At 36.4% G+C, this 27,422-nt stretch overlaps 1 protein-coding gene across 4 annotated transcripts in view; it reads left to right on the top strand.

Moving 5' to 3' along the window:
- Nucleotides 1–27,422, top strand: part of LOC105470834 (OPA1 mitochondrial dynamin like GTPase) — a 97,371-nt gene that overhangs the window by 34,601 nt on the left and 35,348 nt on the right. For all 4 annotated transcript variants that reach the window (XM_011723090.3, XM_011723091.2, XM_011723092.3 and 1 more), the window contains 17 exons: nucleotides 2,277–2,381; nucleotides 4,057–4,143; nucleotides 4,799–4,912; nucleotides 9,692–9,772; nucleotides 9,892–9,966; nucleotides 10,299–10,370; nucleotides 10,454–10,553; nucleotides 10,898–11,028; nucleotides 12,493–12,565; nucleotides 12,668–12,740; nucleotides 14,010–14,125; nucleotides 15,031–15,095; nucleotides 15,766–15,842; nucleotides 22,176–22,341; nucleotides 24,345–24,497; nucleotides 26,162–26,270; nucleotides 26,752–26,831. In XM_011723090.3, the coding sequence (XP_011721392.1) occupies nucleotides 2,277–2,381; nucleotides 4,057–4,143; nucleotides 4,799–4,912; nucleotides 9,692–9,772; nucleotides 9,892–9,966; nucleotides 10,299–10,370; nucleotides 10,454–10,553; nucleotides 10,898–11,028; nucleotides 12,493–12,565; nucleotides 12,668–12,740; nucleotides 14,010–14,125; nucleotides 15,031–15,095; nucleotides 15,766–15,842; nucleotides 22,176–22,341; nucleotides 24,345–24,497; nucleotides 26,162–26,270; nucleotides 26,752–26,831 (1,677 nt within the window). The remainder of the gene's footprint in view (nucleotides 1–2,276; nucleotides 2,382–4,056; nucleotides 4,144–4,798; nucleotides 4,913–9,691; nucleotides 9,773–9,891; nucleotides 9,967–10,298; nucleotides 10,371–10,453; nucleotides 10,554–10,897; nucleotides 11,029–12,492; nucleotides 12,566–12,667; nucleotides 12,741–14,009; nucleotides 14,126–15,030; nucleotides 15,096–15,765; nucleotides 15,843–22,175; nucleotides 22,342–24,344; nucleotides 24,498–26,161; nucleotides 26,271–26,751; nucleotides 26,832–27,422) is intronic.

Here is a 27,422-nt window from a genome sequence, read left to right as displayed (position 1 = left end):
CCAGTCTGCAACCAGGGGTAAGAATCATTGGTCACAAAGCACAGCCTCTGGAGCGCATTAGAAATGCACATTCTTGACCCCGTCCCATACCTACTGAAGAATCAGAAACTCGGAGTGAAACCCAGCAATCTGTTTTTAAAAGCCCTCAAGGTAATTCTGATGCATTCTAAAGTTTGAGAATTATTGTTCTAGAGCTTTGAGAGACAGCCAAATAGCACATCTCTTCAGGATGGCTACAGATTGGCTTCTGTACCACAGAATGTTTCCATCCCCAGAAAATGTAGACCCCGAAATTGATTTTGTGCTTACAAAGAAATGAGTCAGTGGAAATTCTACCCTCTTATATATCCCTTGATATAAACCCTTCAGTTTGTGCAGCTGTAATTGGCAGCCACTAGGCACGGATAGACTGTATTATGGAGAATTCACTGGGTTTCCTGTATCGATGATGTCCAATAGAAATATGCAAGCCACCTGTGTAATTTTTAATTTTTACATTAAAAAATGGTAAAAAAGAAACGTGGAATTAGTTTTAATAATATATTTAACCTAGTCTATCCCAGATAGTATCATTTCAATATGTGATCAGTATAAAAAATATTAATGAGGTGTTTTACACTTACAGCACAATCTCACTTCAGACCAGCCACATTTCAGGTGCTTGATAACTACATGTGGCTAGTAGTTGCCGTATTAAACAACACAGATCTAATCCTTAGGTACTACCACAATTTTGTTATATATACTATTACTAAATATAAATGAATAAGTTTATGTAAAAATATGTTTATAGTAGAGTCTAGCTAGTAGTTCTGTCTCATACTATGTATGTGTTCAATTATGTATGTGTTCTTTTAATTTGGCTTGAGTTGGACTTTCTGTAAGGATAGAGCCATGATTTCCTGTTACTTACTTTGTTCTTGAAAGATTCCAATAAACTAAAAAGAGTGTAAGGAATATTTTCTGTTATAAAAGGTATGATATTATAAGTTGGACATAAACATTCTGCTGTTTGTAGGAAGGGGTTATTTTTAATAGGTTTCTCTGTATTGTTAATGTTTTGAGAAGAAATAAAAGCTGGGAAGACAAATTAGAAAGGATCAAGTTTATTTGAGAAGGAAAATGTGTAGCCAAGCAACTACTTGACAAAAAAAAAAAAACCTGTTTAGACATATTAGTCTTCTTTAAAATTCTGTTTTTATATCATTATTTTGTGTGTGTGTGTCAAATAGTTCCTTGACTACACATTTTCCTTCTCAAATAAATTTGATCCTTTCTGATTTGTCTTCCCAGCTTTTTTTGTCTTTGCCAGGCTGGAATGCAGTGGTGCAGTCTTGACTCACTACAACCTCTGCCTCCCGGGTTAGCGATTCTCCTGCCTTAGCTCCCTGAGTAGCTGGGACTACAGGCACCCACCACGACGCCCGGCTACTTTTTGTATTTTTTGTAGAGACAGGGTTTCACCATGTTGTCCAGGATGGTCTCGATCTCTTGGCCTTGTGATCTGCCCACATCGGCCTCCCAAAGTGCTGGGATTACAGGCATGAGCCTCTGCGCTCAGCTTATATCATTCTTTTAAATATTAATATATTATCTCTGGACACGGAAATACAACAAAACATAGAAGAGTTTGAGCCTCTGACAGACCTCTATTCCCAACCCTGCTTCTCTACTAGATGACCTTGGGCAGGCTGTCAGATATTCCTTGCTCTTTATTCCTAGTCTGTGTAATTCCTGCTTTATGGGGTTTTTGTGAAGGTTAAGGGAGTTAATGCGTTTGCAACACTTACTAAGGAGTCTGTCACATAATGCATGCTTGGGTACTGCTAGCTATTATTATTTTATAGCATCTTAATTAAAACATAAAATAATGCGAAGAAAGGGAAGAATTTGAATTTTTGTCAAATGGCCCTGTAATATGAAGACTTAAAATTTTGGTATAATAGGAAATATTCCCTTCTAGAATGTACTTAAGAACTGCTTGTTTAAATTCTTACATTTTTAGTATTTCAGAATAATTTTTTCATTGTGAGTAGCAAGGAATTTTCCAAATGAAATTCTTAATTATGATAGAAAATTACAATTATTTCCACTTTTTGTAAGAGATAATAATCATTGTTTATTTTATTCCCAATGTTTTCATAGATGCTTTTAAAATGTAATACATTTTAAATAGGAGCTATGACTTCCATATTTTGGAAGATTTTAATTTAGACTTTATACTATTTGATAACCCATCTTTTTCTTATATAGTTACACTTATTATTTTGTTGCAGTTAAAGTACCAGAGAATCTTGGAACGATTAGAAAAGGAGAACAAAGAATTGAGAAAATTAGTATTGCAGAAAGATGACAAAGGCATTCATCATAGAAAGCTTAAGGTATTCTAAGTTTATCTTGTTTATTCTCAAAACTTTACTGCTTAGCATTGTGTGTTCATCAGTACCAGGTTTTAAGGAGCTGTAAAGTATGCTGTCGTCCTTTTCTTTCTAATCTAATGTCCTTGGAGGATGGAAGATCTCTTCCTATATTTAACACATTTTAAAAGTTGTAGTTTCCAAATGCTTGTTTTATACCATGCCCATAAAATCTTTACATGTTATTTCATGTGAATCAGTTTATTTTTCTGAAATATCTAGTTTATCTCTAGGTTTAACTTTTACATAAAATTTTATATAAAATCAGAATTGTTAATTGATGGACATGTAAGTGACTTATCATTATTGCTTTGCTTGTATGCCAGTGAATGATTAGACCACTTTCTTCAGTTTTTAAAAAATTAACACTTTTTTTCTAAGGAGAGCTTTCTTAGGCATTGTAAAGAATTTTTGAAAAAGTATGTGCTGGTATTGTTACCATCAGCACATTGGTGAACTTATTTATCAATAAATTGAGTCTTACTATTCCCCACCAAACTAAGCCATATGTGCTAAATTGAAGTGAAACAATTATTTAACTTAAATCTCATATAAGTAAGCAGGGTTTATATGTAGCAAAACTACAGTAAATCATGGCATATACATTCTGTAGTCACAGTACAAAGATAATATTATAGTTCTAGCTTAACAAACATGCATTAGTAGCTTTGACTCTAAATCATGACTGCACAAAACAGATCGATAACATGACTGTTTACAAGTGGCACTTAGAACTGAGAAAAGTCATTTCCAAGTGCTAATATATGTAGAGTTTACCTCAGAAACAGTATTTTCTCTCATAAAATGCAGTGGCAATGAACATTTTTTATTTTTGGGTGGGTGGGTTGGCAATTGCTTGCCATTTAATTTTTTTAGGGATTAAGAAATGAAGGGAACCTTAAGCCATCATTTTGCTCCTGCCTTAGCATTAAAACTTATCCATAATGATTAAATGCTTGATGGTACTCCTTTTTTTCAGGCCTGTTTTTTTTTGTTGTTGTTCATTCATTCATCAAATAATTACATGAAGCTTGTTACATGCAATACAAGGCACCACGTTCTATTCTGATTCTACAGCAAGAAACGATACAGGATATTTGCCCTTGCTACACTCGTATTTCAGCCTGCCCAGTTGTCAGTGGATACTTAACCACTCTTCCTGGTTTAACCATCTTCCTGGTTTATCCTTTATTCAGATGTTTGCTTGCACATGCTCTCTATCCTCTTCCCTCTTTCTCCCTCATGCATGCCTCAAACTTGGCAAAGAATAATGTCATTGTCAGTTGGTTACCTGACCACCTTTTTTTGCCTTTTTGGTGCTAATGGTCTTTCCTTGCATTCAGTATTAGCTCATCAGTATTAAGTAATAATTTCCATCTTATTTAATGAGAATGTTAGGAAATCCTGAATTAATTAACTTTATTAAATCATTATATCTAAATAAAATAAACTGAATGATAAATGGACTTTTAATCTGTACTATTTTAGTTTTTACTATGAAGATGTATTTATGTAATTTGAGAAATCAATACAATGATTGTGGAAATTTCAATTTGAATTTATCATTTTTTTCTCTTGACACATCTGTTATGTTTTTTCTGTACTTTCACTGTTTTATAATTTTTTAAAATTTTTACAGAAATCTTTGATTGACATGTATTCTGAAGTTCTTGATGTTCTCTCTGACTATGATGCCAGTTATAATACACAAGATCATCTACCACGGGTATGTGAAAAATTGATAGTGAACTTGCCAATTAGCAAAAAAAGAAGCAGCTTAGCTTCTTAAAAATTATGTGTATAAATGTACACATACACATATATATATACTGGATGTAGGCATTTATATTTTTGATATAATCTTACATGTTCCAAGTAATGTTTTAAGCAGTATTATTTGACTATTTTAGTTCATTATGAATATAAGTACATTATATTTATGAGTTACTATATGTGTTATGAAGGAAGATATTTGTGTTATATAGTCATAATATTTGTAATAAATACTGAACAGTGGATTAAATTAGCCATATACGTGAAATTTAAACTTATAGAATTGAAAATGTGTTTGTAAAGAGTAAACTAGGTATGGAAAAAGACTTACAGAAAGTTAACAACCTGGTTTTAGAAACAGTGGTTTAAATTAGCACAAGTTTTTAAAATAAAAATTAGGCTGTAAATAGTGGATCCAATTACTGTTTTGCTGTCCCTGTTTTCCATGTGCATACATGTAGCAATCTTTTTTTATGGATTTTAAAACATTTTTTTCACCTGTACAAATTTTAAAAGACTAAAAAACCTCAGAGCAGCATTACAAATAGGTCTAAATTTTAATTTGGTATCAGAAAAATATGAGTAAGTGTTCTTTGTTTTGTGGGAAGGTTGTTGTGGTTGGAGATCAGAGCGCTGGGAAGACTAGTGTGTTGGAAATGATTGCCCAAGCTCGAATATTCCCGAGAGGATCGGGGGAGATGATGACACGTTCTCCAGTTAAGGTAAGAAAATAGGCCGTCTCAATGAGGTTCCTTAGGAGAGTAACTGCTTCAATGAGATCTGTTCATTGTGTTGAAATGAAGACTTTCAACCAAAGAAAGAATTGATACATAGCGTTTGGAATGATCCCTAGTGTGAAAATCAGTAGGAGGCACAGCCAGGAGGCCAGTGCGGCAGGAGGTGAGTGAGGGGAGAGTGGTAGGAGAGGATGTCAGAGACCCAGTTGGGAGGCCTTTGGATTTTATTCTGAGTAAGATAAGAGAGAAGTTAAGAAAATGAGAATATTGGAAGTGGAGTCAATGAATATAGATAATTTTCTAGTTTTATTGTGACAAAAGAGCAGAGAAATGAGGCAGTAGCAATTGAATATTGTTGAATTAAGGGAAGGTTTTTAACCTGTTTCCTGTTTAGAAAAAACGTGCAGCTCACCACCAGTGCTTGTTTAATTTTACGTAAACACTCTTTGAAGCTGAAGCAAATCTGACTAATTTTCAACGTGAAAATAAAATATAAAAACTGTTCTTAGAGTTATTTCTAAACAGTACTAACATCAGAATCATCTCAAATCATCAGAAGGTCTGTTTTTTAAAAGTCAGATTTATCAGATGAATCTTTGGCCAACAACTTTTTGAGAATGATGTAAACATCACACATAGAAATTCTACGTTTTCTAGGATTTGACATTTTCAGCTATTGAAAATTACTATATTTTGTAAATGGAAATACTCCTACTAAAAACAGGATGCTTTCAATAGAATGATGTCTTTTGTTTCCAAAATCAGTATACTAGAGCTATGCGAAAATCATAATAAAAGCGAGATATTTTATGGCAGAGTTGTCTTGGGGCAAACACTGCAGCTGCAAGCGCTGCTGGCAAGTATTGTCGGAGCAAGTGGGAAAAGGGTTAAAGATTTCTATATGCTGATTATAATGATCTAATAAAGGGCGGAAATGATGCAGGAAAGAGGGAAAATTACAAGAGCAAAGTGGCTGAGGTGAAGGAGATTGCAGCTTGGTGTACTAGTCCATATCTAGGCACGCTGACAGTTTCTCCATGGTCATAGGAAGAAGGCATGGGGCTGCAGAGTCTTTCATTGAACAGATATTTATGGAATGCTTAATGTGTACCAGCAGCGTTCTGGGCAATATGTTGGTAAACAGCAACAACAAAGAAGATCCTTGCCATGATGGAGGGTATGTTCTAGCAGAGGGAGACAGATAATAGATAATAAATATAATACATGACTGTGTAGTATGTTGGAAGACAATAGTGTTGTACAAAAAGAAAAAGTAGAACCAGGCAAGGAGAATGGGGGTGCCAGGGTATTCGTAGATTGCATTGATAAGGTGGCGTTTGAACCAAGATTTGCAGAAAGTGAGGGAGTAGTCATTTAGATATCCTGTGTTCAGCAAGGAGAATAGCTGATGCATAGCCTCTGAGGTGGTTGTGTGGCTGTCATGTTCAAGGAATAACACAGAGGCCTGTGTGGCCAGGTCGGAGTGAAGAGCTAGCCATGGTCGGGGCGAATGATGACATTAGAGGAATAATGGAGAGCAGGGAGGAGCAGATCAATAAGGCCTTATAGGCCATCGTACAGACTTGCGTTTTATTTTAAGTAAAATGAGCCAGTGCAGGATTTCGAGCAAAGTAACAACAGTGCCTTTTAAAAGGCTACTCTTTTGAAAATAGTTATAGGCAAGATGTAGAACCAGGGAGTCCAGGCTACTGGAGTATCCAGATGATTCTTGAGCTAGGGAAGTAGCAGTGAAAGTGATAAGAAATGGATAGATGATAAATGTATTTTGAAAGTAGAATTAACAGGATTTCTTGACGGGTTTGATATGGAGAAGGGAGAGAAGAAAAGCGATGGGGAGAGAGAGAGAATGTGTCAGTCATCAGTGATGGCTCCAGGGTTTGTAGCCTGAACAGATTGAAGGATGTAGTTTGCGTGGAAGTCTGTCAGTGGATCAAGTTTTGGGGGAAGAAGATCAGGGGTTCAGTTTTGGACTTGCTGAGTGGTGATAACAAGCAGTTGAGTATAGCAGTTTAGACAGAGGTCTGGGCCAGAGACATACATTTAGGAGTCATGATCAACTATCTAAAAATAGTATTTAAAGTCATGATCTTACTGGAGAAGATCTTGAAGGGAGTGAGTAGAGATAGAGCAAGCAGTATATTCTGGGCACTCTGAACATTAAGATGTTGAAGGAAGAAAAAACAACAAACGAATGTGTGAAGGCACAACCGGTGTAGTAAGAGGGAAAGCAGGGCAGTGCAGTGCACGCAAAGTGGGGTAAAGAAATATGGAGTAGGGGGGAGTGATAAGTGAGATCACATGCTGCTGATCCATCAAGGAAGGTGAAGATAGAAACCAGTCATTGAGTTCACCAGTGGAGGCAAGAAAGGGGAATGTGTGGAAGTTTCCTTCTGATTTCTTCTGCTTACTCAGTGAAATACTAAGCCAAATGATCAGCTCTTAATTAGAAAGGAGAAGAGATTGAAGACTGAGGCAGGAAGAAAAAGTGAAGTCTTTTAAGAGATTCTGGTGACTCTAGGAGTGAATCAGTGGAGGAAGTCAAGTGATATTAGGATTGCTGAGTTGGACTGAAGTCCCTTTAAGTTCTGTGGACATACATTTTAAATGAATCTGTATGATTGTGTTTTGTTTTTTTCGTGTTCAGCTGGTGGGGGTCGGTGTACAGTAATTGGAAAATTGAAATTACCAAGAATTATGGCAAGAATAGTGGGAGAAAGACAGTGAGGCTGATGCTGAAATCTTCAAGAAATGAAATCTGTTTACAAGTGCAGCAGGACCTGGGCAGCCTAGTGTGATTCATCCAAATTGCACTTTTGTGGGTCTAGCTATGAATTGAACTGTGTTATGTGTTACTAGTTGTTCTGTGTGTGGTACTGCGTGAACGTACCAGACTTTACATACCCCTTTTACTATCGATGGGAATTTGGGGTACATCTAACCTAGAGAAAAAAACAAAATGGGCCTTAGACTACATCTCATATCATGTTCAATAATCAGTTGTAAAAACGTGGGAAAGAAACCCACCTTTTACATTGTTACTAGCACCCTAATTGTAGAGGCTGTGGATGATAGTTCAAGAAGGAATTAATTTTGTTTTGGCAGGCAGAGCGTGAACAGGCAGAGTGTGAACAGGCAGAGTGTGACCAGGCAGAGCGTGACCAGGCAGAGTGTGAACAGGCAGAGTGTGAACAGGCAGAGTGTGAACAGGCAGTGTGTGAACAGGTGTCCTTGAAACAGATGAGGCTGGTCTCTTTCCGGTGTGTCGTTGGTCCCTTAGTGTTTACTGGAGCTTCTCTTTGACCAACCCTGAATTCCAGTGTTTTGTTTCCCCAGAGCAGTGAAAGTGCCAGAATCCCAACTTAGCATTTTAACCTCCTTAGCAGCTTCTTTCTGCTTGGTTTCTTAATATGTGAATGCCTGGAAAGGAAACTGTGCACAGGATGTAGGGTTTCGTTTTGGAGGTTTATTTCTGCAGTCTGTTTTTCTCTGGGATTGTGGCACGTTAAGACGTGACTGCTTGATAACTCTGAATTCCAGTCTTGTCTACTCAGCCCAGTGACACTGCTACACATTTTAAGTTTTTCTCTTGGGCCTTTGCCCTGTGCTACAAATCAGCAAATCCTCTGATGGAAAATAGCTACAGGAAAATCCTTCCAGCTTAGGCTGGCCACTATGGTTGCTTTCAAACAGCTGTTTATTGTTTTTTAATCTAGCCTGTTTAGCTAATCTCAGTAGAAGGAGTTGTATAGAAAAGTGGCAATTAGAAGTTTAGAAGTTTTTGTGAAACCACTGACTGTTAATATACATTGCTATAACATTTCTTGGCCAGGCACGTTGGCTCATGCCTGTAATCCCAGCACTTTAGGAGGCCGAGGAGGGCGGATCACCTGGTCAGGAGTTCAGGACCAGCCTGGCCAACATGACGAAACCCTGTCTCTACTAAAAGTACAAAAATTAGCCAGGCATGGTGGTGGGTGTCTGTGATCCCAGCTACTCGGGAGGCTGAGGGAGGAGAATCACTTGAAACCAGGAGGTTGAGATTGCAGTGAGCCGAGATCACGCGACTACACCCCAGCCGGGTGACAGAATGAGACTCCGTCTCAAAACAAACAAAAAAACAAACAAAACAAAATTTCTTTCCCAAATATCACTCCTTGAGTGAAGCCTGTCATAGCTCCCTTATAGTCAGTTCCATTCTCTTCTGTGGCACTCTAGGTTTTGCCACTCTCTTCTGTTATGTCTGTGTATATTTCTCCCAGCATGTAGTGAGGTCTAAAACCGGGACAGTCAGCTCTGTGTTTCCCCACCTACAACACCTGACACATAGTTCCATCTCTATAGATGTTGAACGAATGAATTGTCCTTTACCTAAATTCATCTTTGAAGTTAAATGCAAGGTTTCCTTTTAGTGTTTTAGAGAGATGATTTTGGGCTTAGTGCTGTGTATAACCTTGACTGGGGAAAGAAAGAGGCAGCAGCATTTTAGGTCATAAGAGATAAAAGGAACCAGCATTCTTGTTGGGAAATCGCAACATGTGTGACATATGTACAAACAGTACAAATACAAAATTATTGTCTTCTCAGAACTACCATGTTGACAACTTCAGGGGGTGCGCCGGCAGTAGTGTGAAGAGACTCTTGGATTTGTGCAATGCAGTAGCCCTGTCTAGACCACGTAAGGGCTGTGGGAATTAATAGTAGTTGTAAGTGCATCATTACATCTCAGTTTTCTGTTACTATCAGGTGACTCTGAGTGAAGGTCCTCACCATGTGGCCTTATTTAAAGACAGTTCTCGGGAGTTTGATCTTACCAAAGAAGAAGATGTAAGTAAAATTCATCTAAGGTTGATATGTGTAATTTTATAACCTGGATGAGCTTATAAAAAACAATTACAGAATATTTGTGAATTAAGATTTTCTTAGAATTTTGTGTTTTCCATTAGCTTGCAGCATTAAGACATGAAATAGAACTTCGAATGAGAAAAAATGTGAAAGAAGGCTGTACTGTTAGCCCTGAGGTAAGGGTTACAATTCATTTCAGTGACATTTTATGGAAATTAAATGTTTATGATTTCAGATAAATCATAACTTGGTATCGATGTTTAGATTGTTGCTGTTCCAAGATATGTAGAGCTTTTTTTAAAAAAAAAAAAAAATCCAAATAATATATCATTTTGTGGGTAATTTTCCAGAATACTTACTTTTAGGATCAGAGAAAGAATACCATTTTTGTGAGCATCTTATCTGAATGGATGAGATACAGAATTTTCAGAATATATTTCACCAAAAAAATTCTTAACAAATTCCCCCCAAAATTTAGCAGTATTTTATTTTTATTTTTCCTGAATAGACCATATCCTTAAATGTAAAAGGCCCTGGACTACAGAGGATGGTGCTTGTTGACTTACCAGGTGTGATTAATGTAAGTATATACAAAACATGTATTTTATTTTATTCCTATTGTGTGAAGCATTTATAATGACATTTAAAACCTTTTTCTTTAAGACTGTGACATCAGGCATGGCTCCTGACACAAAGGAAACTATTTTCAGTATCAGCAAAGCTTACATGCAGAATCCTAATGCCATCATACTATGTATTCAAGGTAAATCATATCAAAAGATTTTAGTATACTGATATATTTTCTTCTTTAGCAATCCAAGCTTTGCATTAGTTTGCGTTATGTAAACATACAAGATAAATGCATTTTTTGCCTTCTTTTCATATTTATTTTATTAGCAAATAAAATCAAAGTTGAAATTATTTTGATAAGTTTTACGTAAGCATCATTGAAATTTTTATTGGCTAGGATTTCTTTTTAGTAAATAACGTAAATGTATTAAAATCTTTCTTGCTATAATGTAGGCACAGGGGTATAATTTGTGCCAAGTTTTAAAAATCTACTTTACATCTTAAAATTCCACAGTGTCATTTTGTAATTTTTTTCAGACGGATCTGTGGATGCTGAGCGCAGTATTGTTACAGACTTGGTCAGTCAAATGGACCCTCATGGAAGGAGAACCATATTCGTTTTGACCAAAGTAGACCTGGCAGAGAAAAATGTAGCCAGTCCAAGCAGGGTGAGATCAAATTCTTTGTTGCAAGCATAGATTCTTTGTAAAAGCTCCAGCTGTGATAGGGATTGGTTATTTAAAAAAAAGCAAACAACAAAAAAACACCTTACAACTAAGATTTATTACAATGAAAGGATAAAGCAAAGTCACAAAAGGAAATGGTACATGGTATGAAATCTGAAGGAGATCAGGCTCACATTCCCACTAGTTCACTCCCAGGAGACTCACATAGGGCACATTTAATTCCTCCAACAACAAGCTGCTTGTTAGAGACTCAGCCCCTAAGGTTTTCATTGGAGGTTAGTCATTTCGGCACCCTCATGTACCAAAATTATTTCATACTCCCAAAAGGAAAGCCTATGTTATAATTAAACGACATTACTTGAGTAGTGAGCCACAGTTATATAGGGAAAGGTTTATATCAGTGTAGGGAACTGTTTACCATTTAAGTTTTCAGATACAAGCCAAAGGCAGGCAGGCCTTTTTAAGGATAGTAGTCTCAGGCCTGCTATGTTAACCCTTTTCTAGGTAGCCACCATAACCTCTGCTCTGCCTTATTTTTAAGGGTAAGGCCTGCCATGGCATTAATGGTTCTGATATGGAGAAGGGGAGAAGTGAGGTAGAAACAAATTTCTGTGGCCTCCTCCCCATCTTTCTTCATTCCTTTCATTTCTTTCAACTGTGGGATAGTGAGTTTATATTTCTTCTGAGATGCAACTGAAGCTTATTTCAGTCCTTTTTGTATAAAAGATTCAGCATTAGCTTAGGTGTAACTGATTCTCATCCCATTATTAATCTGAACGGGCTTCAGTGGGTAGAAACTCTAACATATGTGAAAGATCTCTGTGCAAATATGCATTTTTCTGGGTACATAGTCTATGTTTTTTTGTTTTGTTTTGTTTTGTTTTGTTTTTTTGTCACATTTAGAAATGGATTTTTGATCCTAAAAGAGTTGAGAACCAGTGGATCCAAATATTAAAGAAGAAGGTGGGAGGGGAGGAAGGAATAAAAGAAGACAATCCAGCTTGGTCAGAATTTAGATATTTGAAGAAAGTATGGAAAAATAATAATAGCTACCATTTATTGAGTGCTTCCTGCCTGGCACTGTGCTAAGTATCATATTGTCCCATAATCTCATCAACCTTTTGGAAAAAATTAAGTTGTTTACTTAAGGTCGCATAACTACTAGGCAGCAGAGCAGAAATTCAAACTAAGGTCTGTCTGACTTTAAAGAACTACACATCATTCCGGGTTTTTGATATGTGTGTTTTAATAATACATTTTCAATATAGTAAAATTAAATGTAGTTTTTTCAAATAGCAATGGAAAAACATTTTAAATGCTTTTGTGCAGATTTATCTATTTAACTATATACATGTATAGCATTATTTTGCTTTCTAAATTGTATATTATGCTTTTAAAACTATGTAAATTATATCTCACATTAATTTTTCCCACTTTTAAAAATAGATTCAGCAGATAATTGAAGGAAAGCTCTTCCCAATGAAAGCTTTAGGTTATTTTGCTGTTGTGACAGGAAAAGGTATGCAAAGATGGGTTATAATAACTTATTTTTAGTTTCTGTCATTTTCAAATAATACAGAGTAATTTTCTTGGTGAAAATTTGACCATCATTCTTCCCCAGGGAACAGCTCTGAAAGCATTGAAGCTATAAGAGAATATGAAGAAGAGTTTTTTCAGAATTCGAAGCTCCTAAAGTAGGTATCTTGTTAAAACATTTAAACATTTTACAGTAAGAGAGTAGCTTAAATTAAACTGTTTTCACTTAAAAGATCAGGTTTTATAACTATTAGTTTTACATCGGATTTCTAGAATTTTTCCCAAATAGTGAACTGTATCTAATAAGCAAGTCCTTAGCTACTTTTTAACAGAATTGAGAGCAGTTTATCACATGGTACAATACATAGTGGCATGCTTCCTTGGATGTGGACACCGAAAGACAACAAAGATCTCTGCCTCTTTATTTTACTTATAAAGTGGTTTTAGAAAATCGACGCTTTCATTTTTAAATATGTGTACATATTTCTCTTACAATATTAGGAAAGGTTGGAGTGGGGTTGTCAAAGAAGTATCCCTAGATAGATACTGACAGGAGATAAGATAAGCAAAAAGAGCTAAAGACCAGTTGTATTACTGTATACTAAGACTTTAAATGTTGAGTTTCTGGAAATAGAAAAGTATGTTTGTTCCTAGGTTAGTATGGTAAGTCAAGATAGTTCTTGCAAACCATAATCTTACATGCTTTGGGGAGTACACTGACAACATATAGAGCTGTGCTGTCTAATATGGTATCACTAGTTTTGTGTAGTTATTAAAATTTAAATTAGTTGGAATTAAATTAATTTCTGGAAGATGGCTTTCTTCATGTTCTTTTTAAAGCATGGTGGCTCACGCCTGTAATCCCAGTACTTTGGGAGGCGAAGTGGGGCGGATCACTTGAGGTCAGGAGTTTGAGACCAGCCTGTCCAACATGGTGAATCCCCATCTCTACTAAAAATACAAAAAAAATTAGCTAGGCGTGGTGGTGCGCACCTGTAACCCCAACTACTCAGGAGGCTGAGGCGGGAGAATCGCTTGAACCCTGAGGGGGTGGGGGGCGGAGGTTTTAGTGACCCAGGATCACGCCACTGCACTCCAGCCTGTGTGACAGTGCGAAACTCCAGCTCAAAAACATAATAATAATAAAATAAAAGATAACATTAAATTTAAATTAGTAAAAATTCAATAAAATTAAAAATGCAGTTCCTCAGTTACACTAGCCACACATTTCAAGGGCACAATAACCCAGTGTGCCAGTAGCTACCATATTGGAATGTTTCCCTCATCACATAAATTTTATTGAATAGCATTGGTATAAAAGGTAAGAGTGGCTGTTAGCAAGCACATTCACAGACTTGGTGGTAATATGGTTATCGTTTTTGTCATTTTAATATACTTTAGCTCTTGTTTTTTTTTTTTTTTAATAGGACAAGCATGCTAAAGGCACACCAAGTGACTACAAGAAATTTAAGCCTTGCAGTATCAGACTGCTTTTGGAAAATGGTACGAGAGTCCGTTGAACAACAGGCAGATAGTTTCAAAGGTAAGTTGGATTTTTTTAAAGAAGCAGACAACTTAAAACATTTTATTAGCTGGCAGCCTTTGGCATCCATCCCATTCTGTACTTCTTTCCTTTAACAGTTGCTTGGTAGTTCATTTACAGTTAGACAATATCTGGAAAATAGAAGAATACAAACCTTCAGTTATACAAGAACGAAATTTTTCCTTTCAGAGGAAGCATCTCTAGGAACACATTTGCAGAGTTCAAACAGATGAGAACGTTTGCTAGTACTTGGAAGTACACAATAAATTATAGAGAATTCAGATTCACCCTGTTGAGGGCAAAGAGAGCAGATGTGTTGGGAAGCAGAGCACCCTGGACTTCATTTACATGGTACCATTTCCTGAATCAATGTCATGGTACCATTTCCTGAATCACTCTCCTGCTCAATGTCTTTTATCTGAAGGGAATATGTTTGCTTTCCCTTTTCCCATATGTAAATCCTACCTGATCCTACCTATTTATCCCAGTTGTCCGTCTGCAACCTTGTATTACATTTATTTCCATTTTACAGAAGAGAAAACAGAAGACAGAGTAACTTACCCAAATAACTTACCCAGTGGCACACAGCATAGGTAGAACACCCGGGATTTGCCTGTTGGTGGTACAACTACTGCAAAGTCCATTCTCTCAGCAGCTCTATGATACTAAGCTACTTCAGCTGTGTGCTAATGGATTTAACATGGAGAAACTAGAATCAGGGAGAATAGTTTTGAAAGCTGTTGCAAAAATGAAATTCGGAGACGTTGAGATCCCAGAGTACTAAGGGGTGATAGGCACACTCTCAGAAATTCACTTAATACAGAGGACATGTATTTTAACCGCTTTAACAACTGCACCTGGAAAGAAGGAGAATCATCAAACTTGAACTTTTCCTTCTTCCTCAGCAACACGTTTTAACCTTGAAACCGAGTGGAAGAACAACTATCCTCGCCTGCGGGAACTTGACCGGGTAATATTTGGATACTCATGTATTTTGTATGTATCTTAATTTAATGTTGTGTGCTGACTAAATTTATGTTGGGAGAAAAATCCGATGAGCTAAATTACTTTGGTTTTGACTATAACTACTAATTTGTAAGAATACATCTCTAGGAGCAGTTCTCTCTGACAATAATTTAAATTATTTATTATATAATATTAAAAACAGGGATTATAAGATGTCAAAACAAGTGTTGAAAATATTTTCTGAGAAGGTAATGAATATGCTTTAAAGGTTTTGTAGAATTCGTGTATTCATGTAATTTAGTGGGAGTTAAACATTGTTTTTCCTTGATTTTAAAATGCCCATTAGTTAATAAAACACAGCATTAATGTGTAATTACTGATGTACTAAATTAATATGTATTGATGCTTTCATATAACATGAACAAGTGTTATGTGAAAAACTGCATTCAACATTGAGAAGGTAGATATTTATGTCAGTTTCTTTGTCCTTATCTGGATAATGGCATTCCTTAAAAAAAGACACTAGAAGTGCATTTTTACTAGTCACGTGTATTTAAACCCAAATTCAGCCTAGTAGCCTGTCAAAAACCTCCTTTTGGTTATCTCTGAAAATCATGACGGGGTAAATTTACTGTCTTATGGAAATCTTACTTACTTGTATTTATATTGCCTAGAATGAACTGTTTGAAAAAGCTAAAAATGAAATCCTTGATGAAGTTATCAGTCTGAGCCAGGTTACACCAAAACATTGGTAAGTATTTGATATTAATCTCTTTTCTGAAAGACTTTACTGGCCGGGCGCGGTGGCTCAAGCCTGGAATCCCAGCACTTTGGGAGGCCGAGACGGGCAGATCATGAGGTCAGGAGTTCGAGACCATCCTGGTTAACACGGTGAAACCCTGTCTCTACTAAAAAATACAAAAAAGTAGCCGGGCGAGGTGGCGGGCGCCTGTAGTCCCAGCTACTCGGGAGGCTGAGGCAGGAGAATGGCGTGAATCCAGGAGGCGGAGCTTGCAGTGAGCTGAGATCCGGCCACTGCACTCCAGCCTGGGCGACAGAGCGAGACTCTGTCTCAAAAAAAAAAAGAAAGACTTTACTATATGGGTTATAATGAAATACTAAAACTTAGATTCATAAAGCAGTGATTTATTATTACCTTGGCTCTTAGGCAAAAACACAATAATATTTTTTTTAGCAATATCCACTATTGTAGTCTAACCAGTTGAATTTCTGGAAGATGGTTTTCTTCATGTTCTTTTAAAATCTTGATTCTCTTTGCCTTTTCTTTATCTTATACTTAATAAATACATAATCATAATTTCTGTAAAGTCATTTAGGCAAAAGTTTCATCAAATTGTACTTTAGGTAAATATCAACCTGTCAAAATTGGTTTATAAAGGGAGATTAGTATATATTTTCAGCTTCTCCATTCAGAATAAGAACAGTTAGTGCTTTCTGTACCATGTGGTTAATATGTTATATACAAATCACATTTTGAACTTAATGCTATTAATATTTGAAATTTTTTAAAATAGCAAGTAAATGCACCCTTTTGAAAAATTTTTTATGTTAATCTTTTCTAAGGCAAGCTTACCTTCAGTTTATGTTTTATGTAAGTTTGGCCATTCCTAAATTCAGTGGAATGAGACATAGTAAAACAAGGTATTATAAATAACCTTGACATTTTTGTAGTCACATGTTAATTAACAAATTCCTCAGGCAGAAATTATCATTCTGATGAAGACTGGTATTTTTAAGAATTTATTCTTGGAGCACAACTATCCTCACTGCCATTCATTGTAAATATTTTCTGTACCTAGTCTATTCACTCAGTTAAAGGTTATCAAAAGTGAGCCTTGATAGTGGTATCTAGTCTGTACATTTAAATTCAGCATCACTAGTTTCCTCATCTCAGTGCCCTTTCTTCGTCAGTGGTGAAACCTCTTCTGTCTTCAAGTAGTCCACATTTGCCTGTTTTTAATCTCCATTCCTTCTCCAAAAAAAAGAGATCTGATTTTATCTGTTCTTGTTGATTAATCAAATATTATTATGACACAACTTATGTTTATTTGTATCTTAGCCCAGTTCCATGGCTTTGTGTCAGTCAGCTTTGAAGTTACAAAGAGATACATAGGTTTCCAGATTGACTATAATACCAGTTGCCTTGCTAGATTGTATGAGGGTATTTAATGTATATAAAAGTGATATATAAACTGTAACAACTAATAATGCTGTTTATGGGGAGAAAATGTGGTCCTTCTATAAATTAATTTTTGGTATCATCAAATGGAAAGGTTAGTTTTGTTTGGACAGAGCAACCCTGAACTCAAAGTATTTCTTCACTAAAGTGAGCCTTGAAAATAAATGTAATTTATTTAATACAAAGGTAACGGAAGAGAATTGCCAAGGGACAGTGAACGCATACCACCAGATTGCCCATTGAAAAGGCAGGGGTCAGAACTAGGACATCTGGCTGCTAGAGATTTATTTGCGTAAGCTGCTGGATCATATATGATTCTCTGTTTTTTCAGACTGTAGAGGCTGAAAAAATGTTATGCTAACACAAATATAAATCAGAATAGCAGGTCCAAGCCTTAGCTGTTCATGCCACATTGAATTCAAGTGCATTACACCCCAAATATTTTCCAAATATTTTATTATTGTGACATAGTTGATGTTGTCTTGAAGTTTCTGTTGGTATGTTTTTGTTGAATAATGCCTATGTGATATTTTAGGACAATGCCTAAAATGCTTACAATTATTTAAGTCATAAGACTGTTTAAATCTATATTTAGTTATCTGGAAACAGTGTTAAAAGCATTTTATGTCCTAACATGACAGTTTGTTATTTATTTGTAGACATTCCACTGTCCTTTGGTTAAGTTTTAGGAAGGTTATTAGGGGTATAGATTTGACATATAATACATTATAGTTGGAAATAGGCTCTCAGCATTTTTACGCCGTGCCTGGTTTTCAAGAATGAATCACTGACATTCAGCAGGAGGTATTGATATATCATTAACATCATGTGACCATCAATGTAGATATATCTTTTCTAGAAGGATAGCTAGCTAGCTTCACAGAAATACATTTTTTCAAAAAATGCTAGTATGGTACATTTTTAGAAATTCTCGGACTTCAGAAATCAAAGATTTGCAATGTCATAATTTGAGGTTTAAAACATGAATAAATGTTAAGGCAGAGGCAGGAATATGGTAAGGGCCAGGAGATGAGAACAAGAAAGGCGACACAGGTAGCTGTGTACTGTGGCTTTAACATAAATGGGGGTAAGAGGCAGGAGATAAAACAGTTGATGTAAGCAAAATATTAAGTTTATTAGCCATATTCAGAAGCTTAGTATGTATTCCGGAAGCAGTGGGGGGAGGGTGGTCACTGAAGAGGATTAGGTCAGGTTTGCATTTTAGAAAGGTCTTTGTAGTAGGCAAAATGGAATACGGGTGGAGAAGACTGTAAGCGAGGAGGCAGTTGGCTGTTGCAATAATTTAGGCAAGAGGTGTTTGTGGCTTAAACTTGGATAGTGAGTGGTAATACAGGTAGAGAAGAGACACTTGTGAGATACTTGAGAGGTCACGTAAAAGATAGAATTTACAGAATTTAGTGATTGTGTAGATAATGAAGAGTCTGTTAAATAAAGAGTATGTTTATGTTCAGTAATTACATTGCTGGGAATATATGCAAATAATGATATATTTGACAAAGATGAACACATAAAACCTTTCACCTTGGTTTTTTTAATAAATGTGAAGAAATGGAAAACAATTTATGTTTCCCATTTGGAATTATATAGTATTTGGTTTATATAGAGCAGATTGCTGCTCTATGGATAGAAGTAGCCTTTGAAAAGTATAGGATGTTGACATGGAAAACTAAATACAATATACTTTTAGATTTAAAAAAAGGATTTATAGAACACTATGTATAATTATGAACCATTTGTGTGAATACACCCACACAAACAGTTACATAGACATAATTTTTTAAATAATAAAGCCATAAATAGTGGTTATCTTCTAAAAGGGGAACAATGGGATGCTTCTTACATTTTCTGTATTGGTTGAAATTATTATATGGAATATAATAGTCCTCTACTTTAAAATTTAAAAAAAATCCATTTAAAAAAGTATTTCTTTAATTAAAGTGGAATGTAGGTAAAGTTTCTGTAGATAAAGAAAGCAATAAAACTATTACCTTTATTATATTTTGTTAATTATATTTTGTATATTAGTAGAAGTTACCCCTGGTTGATGGTAAAACCTGGAATCCAGAAGTCACCTGTAATAACACAATACAGTCCAGGCGCGGGGCTCACGCCTGTAGTCCCAGCACTTTGGGAGGCCCCCATGGGCAGATCACTTGAGCTCAGGAGTTCAAGACCAACCTGGGCAACATGGTGAAAACCCTGTCTCTAATAAAAATACAAAAATTAGTCGGGCATGGTGGTGCACACCTGTAATCCCATCTACTTGGGTGGCTGAAACAGGAGAATCACTTGAACCCAGGAATTGGAAGTTGCAGTGAGCCGAGATTCGCCACTGCACTGCAGCCTGGATGACAGACTGAGACCCTGTCTGAAAACAAAACAAAACAAAAAACATAGAATATAGGCTAGGAAAATTGTTAGATGATAGCAGCAAGCAATAAGGTAGCAGATGGCATAACTAGATGGAGTAGCTTCACAGTATAAGGGTTTTTATATGAACATTGAGAACTGATGGTTCAGAAGAGAGACTGGGGTGAGGAGGACTTAGCTTCTACTTTCTAACTCTGAAGGCCTTTCAACTACTGAATAGCTTCCTCTGAGCAGAATCTGAGGATGGAGGACAGTCACTTTCCTTAAGGAAAGGTTTGGAGATAAAAAGAAAAGGAAAAGAGAATGAGAGTATAAAATGGTTTGTCATGGAACCGGGTATTGGGAGCACAACAGAAATTGTTGTGATGGAGGGGAGCAGTGGGGGTCTGGAACAGAGGAGAGCCGCTTGGCGATGAAAGGCAGGAGAGGCTGGGCAAGGAGAATTGATAACAGCTGCCTCTGTGGATGTCAAAGCAGCAACCTCCCTTGAGAAAGTTGCCTTTAGCTTCTCGGGATTCGGTAGTCAGGATTTTAAAAAGGGTGTCAGGGATATGGATCCCTGGCCCAGAGACTCCAGGGAAAAATAACAGACTATGTCTCTTCTTCTGAAGCAGGATGAGACAAAAGCCCTGGAGGGCAGAGGCTGGATCCTGGTCTTCAGTTCAGCTTTCAGTTATCTTCTTGAGATTGTGTTTAAAGTGGTGTCTGAAGGGGAGGCCCTGATAGGCTGCTTTTCTTCATCTTGCTCCTTACACTCTCCCACTCTCTGTCATTAACTCAGTGACTAAATTGTCTTTGTTCTTTTGGGCCCCAGTTGTATATCCTCCTCAGACTGTTTTCTTTACTGGTTGTAACTGAAAAGTGACCTGAAAGTTAGCAATAGGAAACCAGGATCTGTGTTCATTGATTCAGTAGACTTAATTTTACACAAAATGTTTAGTAAATAGTCTTGGAGGGTAGAAGATGTTGACTCGCCTCACCAGAGGAGTTCAGCTGGGCTTTTGGACAGCGGGATATTTCTGCTACCCTGAGATTTGTGTCTATATCCTAAAGGGTTGAGGTTACTACTCTTAAGAAGGATCCCCTGATAAGTAGAGTTTTGGTGTTTTTTTTTTTTAATGTATATTGTAGTATTCTATTATGGTATAAGTTTATTACCCAAATAAATATTTTCTTGAGAGTTCAAATTAAAACAGTTGTATTTTTTTATTAGTCACCCGTATTCTTTTAAGATGTCTTTCATGGCAGAATTTTCAGCATGATTATGCATCTTTTACATTGTTACCTTAATCCTGAATTACTGAACGATTTTATCTAACAGCATTCTATGACATCTGTGATCTGATAAGTTGTCATGTTTATACCAAGAAGTTTTCAGTCTCGGACTCTCCCATAAACACATGAAGTATGTGTTAATACTAGGCAGATAAGTGTGTATGAAAAGATGCTCAAAATTATTAGTCATTAGAGAAATATAAAACCACAATGACCACTACAAACTTACGAAAATGACTAAAATTGTAAATGACAGACTATACCGAGTGATGGCAAGGGTGGAGAGGACCTAGAACTCTCATTCCCTGCTAATGGAAATGTAAAATGCGGCAAACATTTTGGAAAAAAACATTAAACATGTAATTACCATATGATCCAAACATTCCACTCTTAGGTATTTACGTAAGAGGAATGAAAGCATGTGTGCATAAGAAGGACTTGTACTAGAATTCTCATAGCAACTTTATTTGTAATAGCCAAAAGCTGGAAACAGCCTAAGTGTCTGTGTACACAAGAATGGATAAACACATTCATGCAACATAATACTACACAGAAATAAAAAGAAGTGAAATATTGCTAGATGCAGTGGCTCACATTTATAATCTCAACACTTTGGGAGGCCAAGGCAAGAGGATTGCTTGAGCCCAGGAGTTCAAGACCAGCATCAGCAACATAGTGAGACCCCCATCTCTACAAAATTTTAAAAAATTAGCCAGGCATAATGGCATCCTCCTATAGTACCAGCTACTCGGGAGGATGAGGTGGGAGGATGGCTTGAGCCCAGGAGGTTGAGGCTGCAGTGAGCCCTGATTGTGCCACTGCACTCCAGCCTGGGCAACTAAGCAAGACCCTGTCTCAAAAAAAAAAAAAGTGAAATATTAATACATACAACAGCATGATGAACCTCAAAATAATTATGCTGAGTGGAAGAAGAAAGGCAAAAAAAGAGTATATGCCACATGATTGCATTTATATAAATTTCTAGAAAATACAAACTAATCACAGTGACAGAAAGCAGTTCCAGTGGTGACAACTTTTGAGGATGATGGATGCGTTCATTATCTTGACGGCTGCGATTTACAGGTATATACACATGTGAAAACTTCTCAAAACTTTAAATATGTACAGTTTATTGTAAGCTAATGGTACTTCAGTCAAGCTGTTTTTAAAAACAATATTATATTTAGATTTGGTGTTTTTGATACTTTTTTATTTCAGGGAGGAAATCCTTCAGCAGTCTTTGTGGGAAAGAGTGTCAACTCATGTGATTGAAAACATCTACCTTCCGGCTGCCCAGACCATGAATTCAGGAACTTTTAATACCACCGTGGATATCAAGCTTAAACAGTGGACTGATAAGCAGCTTCCTAATAAAGCAGTAGAGGTTAGGATATAATTTAATTAAATGGGTAAGAAGCATTATCTGAAGGGAGTGAAGGGAGTAGAAGCTGTGAATTTTAGACTTTATTCCCATCACAGCCTCTTTCTTTCTTTCTTTCGTTTGGGTCCTTATATCTCATTTATTCTTTACTCCTCATCTCTGTGTTGGGACTAACCTTGATGTTGCTACCAGTTACTACGGTTATAAAAATTTACTAATTGTTATGGTGTTGGCCTGAGGGTATTGGTACTTCTTCCAAAGACTGTATTTAACAAGCAAATTTTGCTTGAATGTGAAATATTTGCTTGAATATTTGCTTGAATGTGAAATATTTTGAACATTTCATCTGAGCTCAGTTCTACTTAAATTATCATTTTCTTAGTTAGGATCCTGACAGAAGATTAAACTAGGAATTATTTAAAAAAAAAAAAAAAAACTACCTTAAAGAATCTGTTTCCGCTACCATGTCTCTTGGCTTTATCACTTAATAGCTGTATGGTCCTTTGCCTAGTTGCTTAACTTTCCTATGTGTTTTTTTATCAATAAAATGGTGACAGTAATATTGCCTACCTCACAGGGTTGTTATAAGGATTAAATAAGTAATTGTATGTAAAGTACTTAGACAATGCCCAACCCATGATAACTGCTCAGGAAATGGACCTGCTGTTATTATGATCATCATCATCTGAATTGATCCGTCATGTACATCACCGCATAAACAGTGATTGTTGAAGCTAAGAGTCTGTGTCCTGTGCTTCCGTGTGAGGTTGCTCACAAAATTGAAGTCCATGTTAAAAGTAATTTTGTTTTTCATACCTGTCTTAAAGGCAGTGTCAGTTTCTTGTTATTCAGATGTGATTTCACCCCTTTCCTATCTTGCTCCAGTCTTGACTCCCTTACCTCTGTTCTCAATTTCTTCAAGCCCCTTTCTAAGAACTCTAGCAGCCTCCCTGCCTAAGTTGCACATTGCTGAGCCCTGGCAGATCTTGACACATTTACCCCTGAAGAAATTAGAGAGTGGCTGCTCCCCCTTCACTAGTTCTCATTACTGGCACTGACATTTTTTCTGGGCCGTGTCCTGTGATAGGATATTTTCACATCCTAAGGTTCAAGCAGTGGAAGTGGTTATAAAAGCATCAATTTTTCATTCCACTGCTGCTTTCTGTCCCTCAGCATTAGGTGTCATGGAAAGAATGTAGATCTGGTGAGAAGGTCAGGAAACATGGATCTTAATACTCGCCCCACCACTCACTCCGTATTTTTGGACAGTCACTTCTTTATGTTTAAAATGAGAGAGGGCTAAAATTCAGCATTAAAAAGCCCACTTAGTTGTAAGTAGATTTTGTTCTCCATTGATTTTGTTCTTCATTATTTTTGACACTGTGCTCTTCCTTTCACTTTTCAGATCATTAGGAGTTAGCTCTAATACAAAGCTGAATACTCTTCAGCTGTGTTTGAAAGTGTTGGCGCATTGCTTCATGTCTTTGCTTAAAGACAAAGATACGAAGAAGACTGAATCATTAAGACATTTTAAACTTTTTGCAATGTGAAAGAAGCAGGCAAACTCATGTCTTAGAGGTTGAAATAAATAAGTGAACTAACTTGGGTGGCAGGCTTAGAATACATACCTTATCTTGAAGAGACCAGCCCTGTTCAGCTACAGCAGGTGGTGTCATGTAGGAATATGGGTATACCCTTCTCAGTCAGTTCAAGAGAAGCTGTCAGCACAGACTTTTAAATGAAATCTCTCAATTTTTAAATATTGGCAAGCAATTTTAAAAATGTGAACCACTACGCATGTCTAGCAAAGCATATCTGGAAGCCATATCTGTCACCAGCAACCCATGTGAGACCTCTACATCATTGGCCTTTTAATGTAGTTTCACATATGTTTTCTGATAAGCTGATTTATTTATCACATCTGGCTTGAGCTCATGTGTTATTTTTCATGTTAAACGTTAAAGTATGTAGTAATAATACACCTTTTTTCTTTCAAATAATTCTAGGTTGCTTGGGAGACCCTACAAGAAGAATTTGCCCGCTTCATGACAGAACCCAAAGGGAAAGAGCATGATGACATATTTGATAAACTTAAAGAGGCCGTTAAGGAAGAAAGTATTAAACGACACAAGTGGAATGACTTTGCGGAGGACAGCTTGGTATGTTGTTTGTCTACTGGGGTATCAGCCTCATATTTTTATATAACTTCTCAAATTGGTTCTTTTTCATAGGAGACTTTTTATATGAGTAAATTACATTCTGAATTAAAAATAATGAAGTAAAGAAACAGATTTATGATCTGTAATCTGCCCTTTAATATTTCCCTGCCCTTCTAAAATCACCTGTTGCTGTTTCTTTCTTGGCTATCACTTCAGAAAAAAGTAAAACTTTGCAGTAAACAGGCTCTGATAAACTTCTACAAATGTCATCTGTTAGCCATTTTATGGGCCTGTCTGTAGATAACTGATTCTAATTTTACCCTCTGTGGTAATGAAAGGAATTAAATACATTGGTTTTCAGTGGACTTATAAAATGTTAGACTTATAAAATGTTAGACGCCTAAAATCATGCCACCAGCTACCATGTATTAAAGCTCATTATGTGCCAGGAGCTCTGTAAGCATTATTTTATTTAATTCTTAACTAGTCCTATTATTGTCATTGACAGAGCTAGGATTCAAGCCCCTCTCTAATGGCAAAGCCTGGTTCCTGACACCACATGATAAATCTTTTGTTATGTAGAATGCTCTCACTACCAAAATCAAATCTGTTAAGTGCCTGCTCTGCTCAGAGAGTTACTAGAGGTGTTGTTGAATTACAGGATTGAGTGATTTTCTGGGAAAATGCAGAGCTGGCTGTGATTAGCCGGTTGTAATTATAATTTTGTTTTAAAGAAATGTTTGTCTTTATGGCCGGGCGTGGTGGGTCACGCCTGTAATCCCAGCACTTTGGGAGGCCGAGGCGGGCAGATCACCTGAGGTGGGGAGTTCGAGACCAGCCTGACCGACATGGAGAAACCCTGTCTCTACTAAAAATACAAAATTAGCTGGGCATGGTGGTACATGCCTGTAATCCCAGCTACTTGGGAGGCTGAGGCAGGAGAATTGCTTGAACCCTGGAAGGGGAGGTTGCAGTGAGCCAAGATCGTGCCATTGCACTCCAACCTGGGCAACAAGAGTGAAACTCCCATCTCAAAAAAAAAAAGAAAACCGTATTTATTCTTGTTAAATGCCTTATTAAGACTGGCTTACTGAGAAAATAGTTTCATTTTTATTCATCCAAAAGTTATAAAATTTGGAAGCCAATTTCAACTGTAATAAATAACTTTTATGATTTTATAGACCTTTTAAGTGTCTGCTTTATTACTTTTTCCATTGCTGTTAACACTGGGAATAATGGTTATTAATTTTTTTCTCCTCATTTTTGAAAAGACTACCATATAGGTCATATGGCAAAAAGGAGAGTTGAACATGATCTGAATTATTAAGCCCTGAATTTTAGGTTTCTAGATGTTGCATTTCATGTAGTTACATTTGTAATATTTTGTATAATGTAAATGTGTAATATTACCCGTGCACCTCATATGGTTAGCTTATTTAATTTGGGCCAGGAGAGGATCTCCATTCTATATTTTTTAGATAGCAAGCTAACAAATAAGCAGGTAAGTAAAAGGAGCTTATGCATTTTTGTGGGAAGGATATATTTTTATGCTGGTTTATATACATAGTTATTTTTCCATATTTACTAAGCTGTCAATTTGAATAAAACTACTAAAATGACGAGATGTAAAAGAAGTTAGCTTTTTCTTTTCTTGTTGTTTTCAGAGGGTTATTCAACACAATGCTTTGGAAGACCGATCCATATCTGATAAACAGCAGTGGGATGCAGCTATTTATTTTATGGAAGAGGCTCTGCAGGCTCGTCTCAAGGATAGTAAGTAGAGACGCAGCTTATTGAGTTCTGAGTTCATAGTGGTGAAGGAGTTATCCAACTTTAGTGAACATTTGTAAAGATATATTTAACATTTAAAAGTCTTTGTCATTAATACTATAGTTGAATATTATTTGTGGAATTTTTTTTTAGTCAACTGCTTTGTAGCTACTAAAACAAATGGCCACATGATGCTTATATGTACTTATATTCTATAAAGCTATAATGCAGAATATTTTAGTGTGTTTGCTATTGTACTTACAGGAATTGTAGAAGCAATTATACTTTTATGTATTATAAACTCATGTATAATTAAACTCTTACACATGTGCCATATCAGTCATGTGGGCTTTTTCCTTTATTTCAACTGCCTTCATACTGATATAGCACTTTGAAATAGTGAAGAAAGCAAGACCATTATTAGTTATAATTTGTGTACAGGTAAGTGATAAAATTGTTGATAAGTTAATTTTTTTTTTTCTAGCTGAAAATGCAATTGAAAACATGGTGGGTCCAGACTGGAAAAAGAGGTGGTTATACTGGAAGAATCGGACCCAAGAACAGGTGAAATAAACGCATCTCTAGTCTTACGATGATATCATTGTGTTCATTTTCATTCAGGCATTAAAATATAACCTTTGTGTGGCTCTAGACCAGTCTCAGGAATTTTAAATGTTTTATGTCGTCCTTTCTAAAATATAATGGGTCTTTAGAATAAAGAATAAACTACGTAAGAAAGTTTTTTTTAAGTGAAGTAGCCATGTTGTTAAAAGACAAGAGATGAAACATGCCCCTTTTGTGGTTGATTACTTTGTTCATTTCAATTCCCTGTTTGAGGTAAAAAGGAAGATTAAAGTTATGAACAGGCCAGGCAGAGTGGCTCATTCCTGTAATCACAACCCTTTGGGAGGCCAAGTTAGAGGAATCGCTTGAGTTCAGGAGTTTGAGACCAGCCTGGGCAACATAGCAAGACCTCTGCTTTATTAAAAGTCAAAAAAAATTAGCCAGGTGTGATGGCACATACCTGTTATCCCAGCTACTAGTGAGGCTGAGGTGGGAAGGATTGCTTAAGCCTGGGAGGTCAAAGCTGCAGGGAAAAAAACTTGTGAATAGAAGAAAATGATAAGGTTTTCAGAGGACGTACAGTGAATATGC

Source organism: Macaca nemestrina, chromosome 2, assembly GCF_043159975.1.
Source record: "Macaca nemestrina isolate mMacNem1 chromosome 2, mMacNem.hap1, whole genome shotgun sequence".
Lineage (NCBI taxonomy): Eukaryota > Metazoa > Chordata > Mammalia > Primates > Cercopithecidae > Macaca > Macaca nemestrina.
This window is presented reverse-complemented; position numbering and strand designations above follow the sequence as displayed.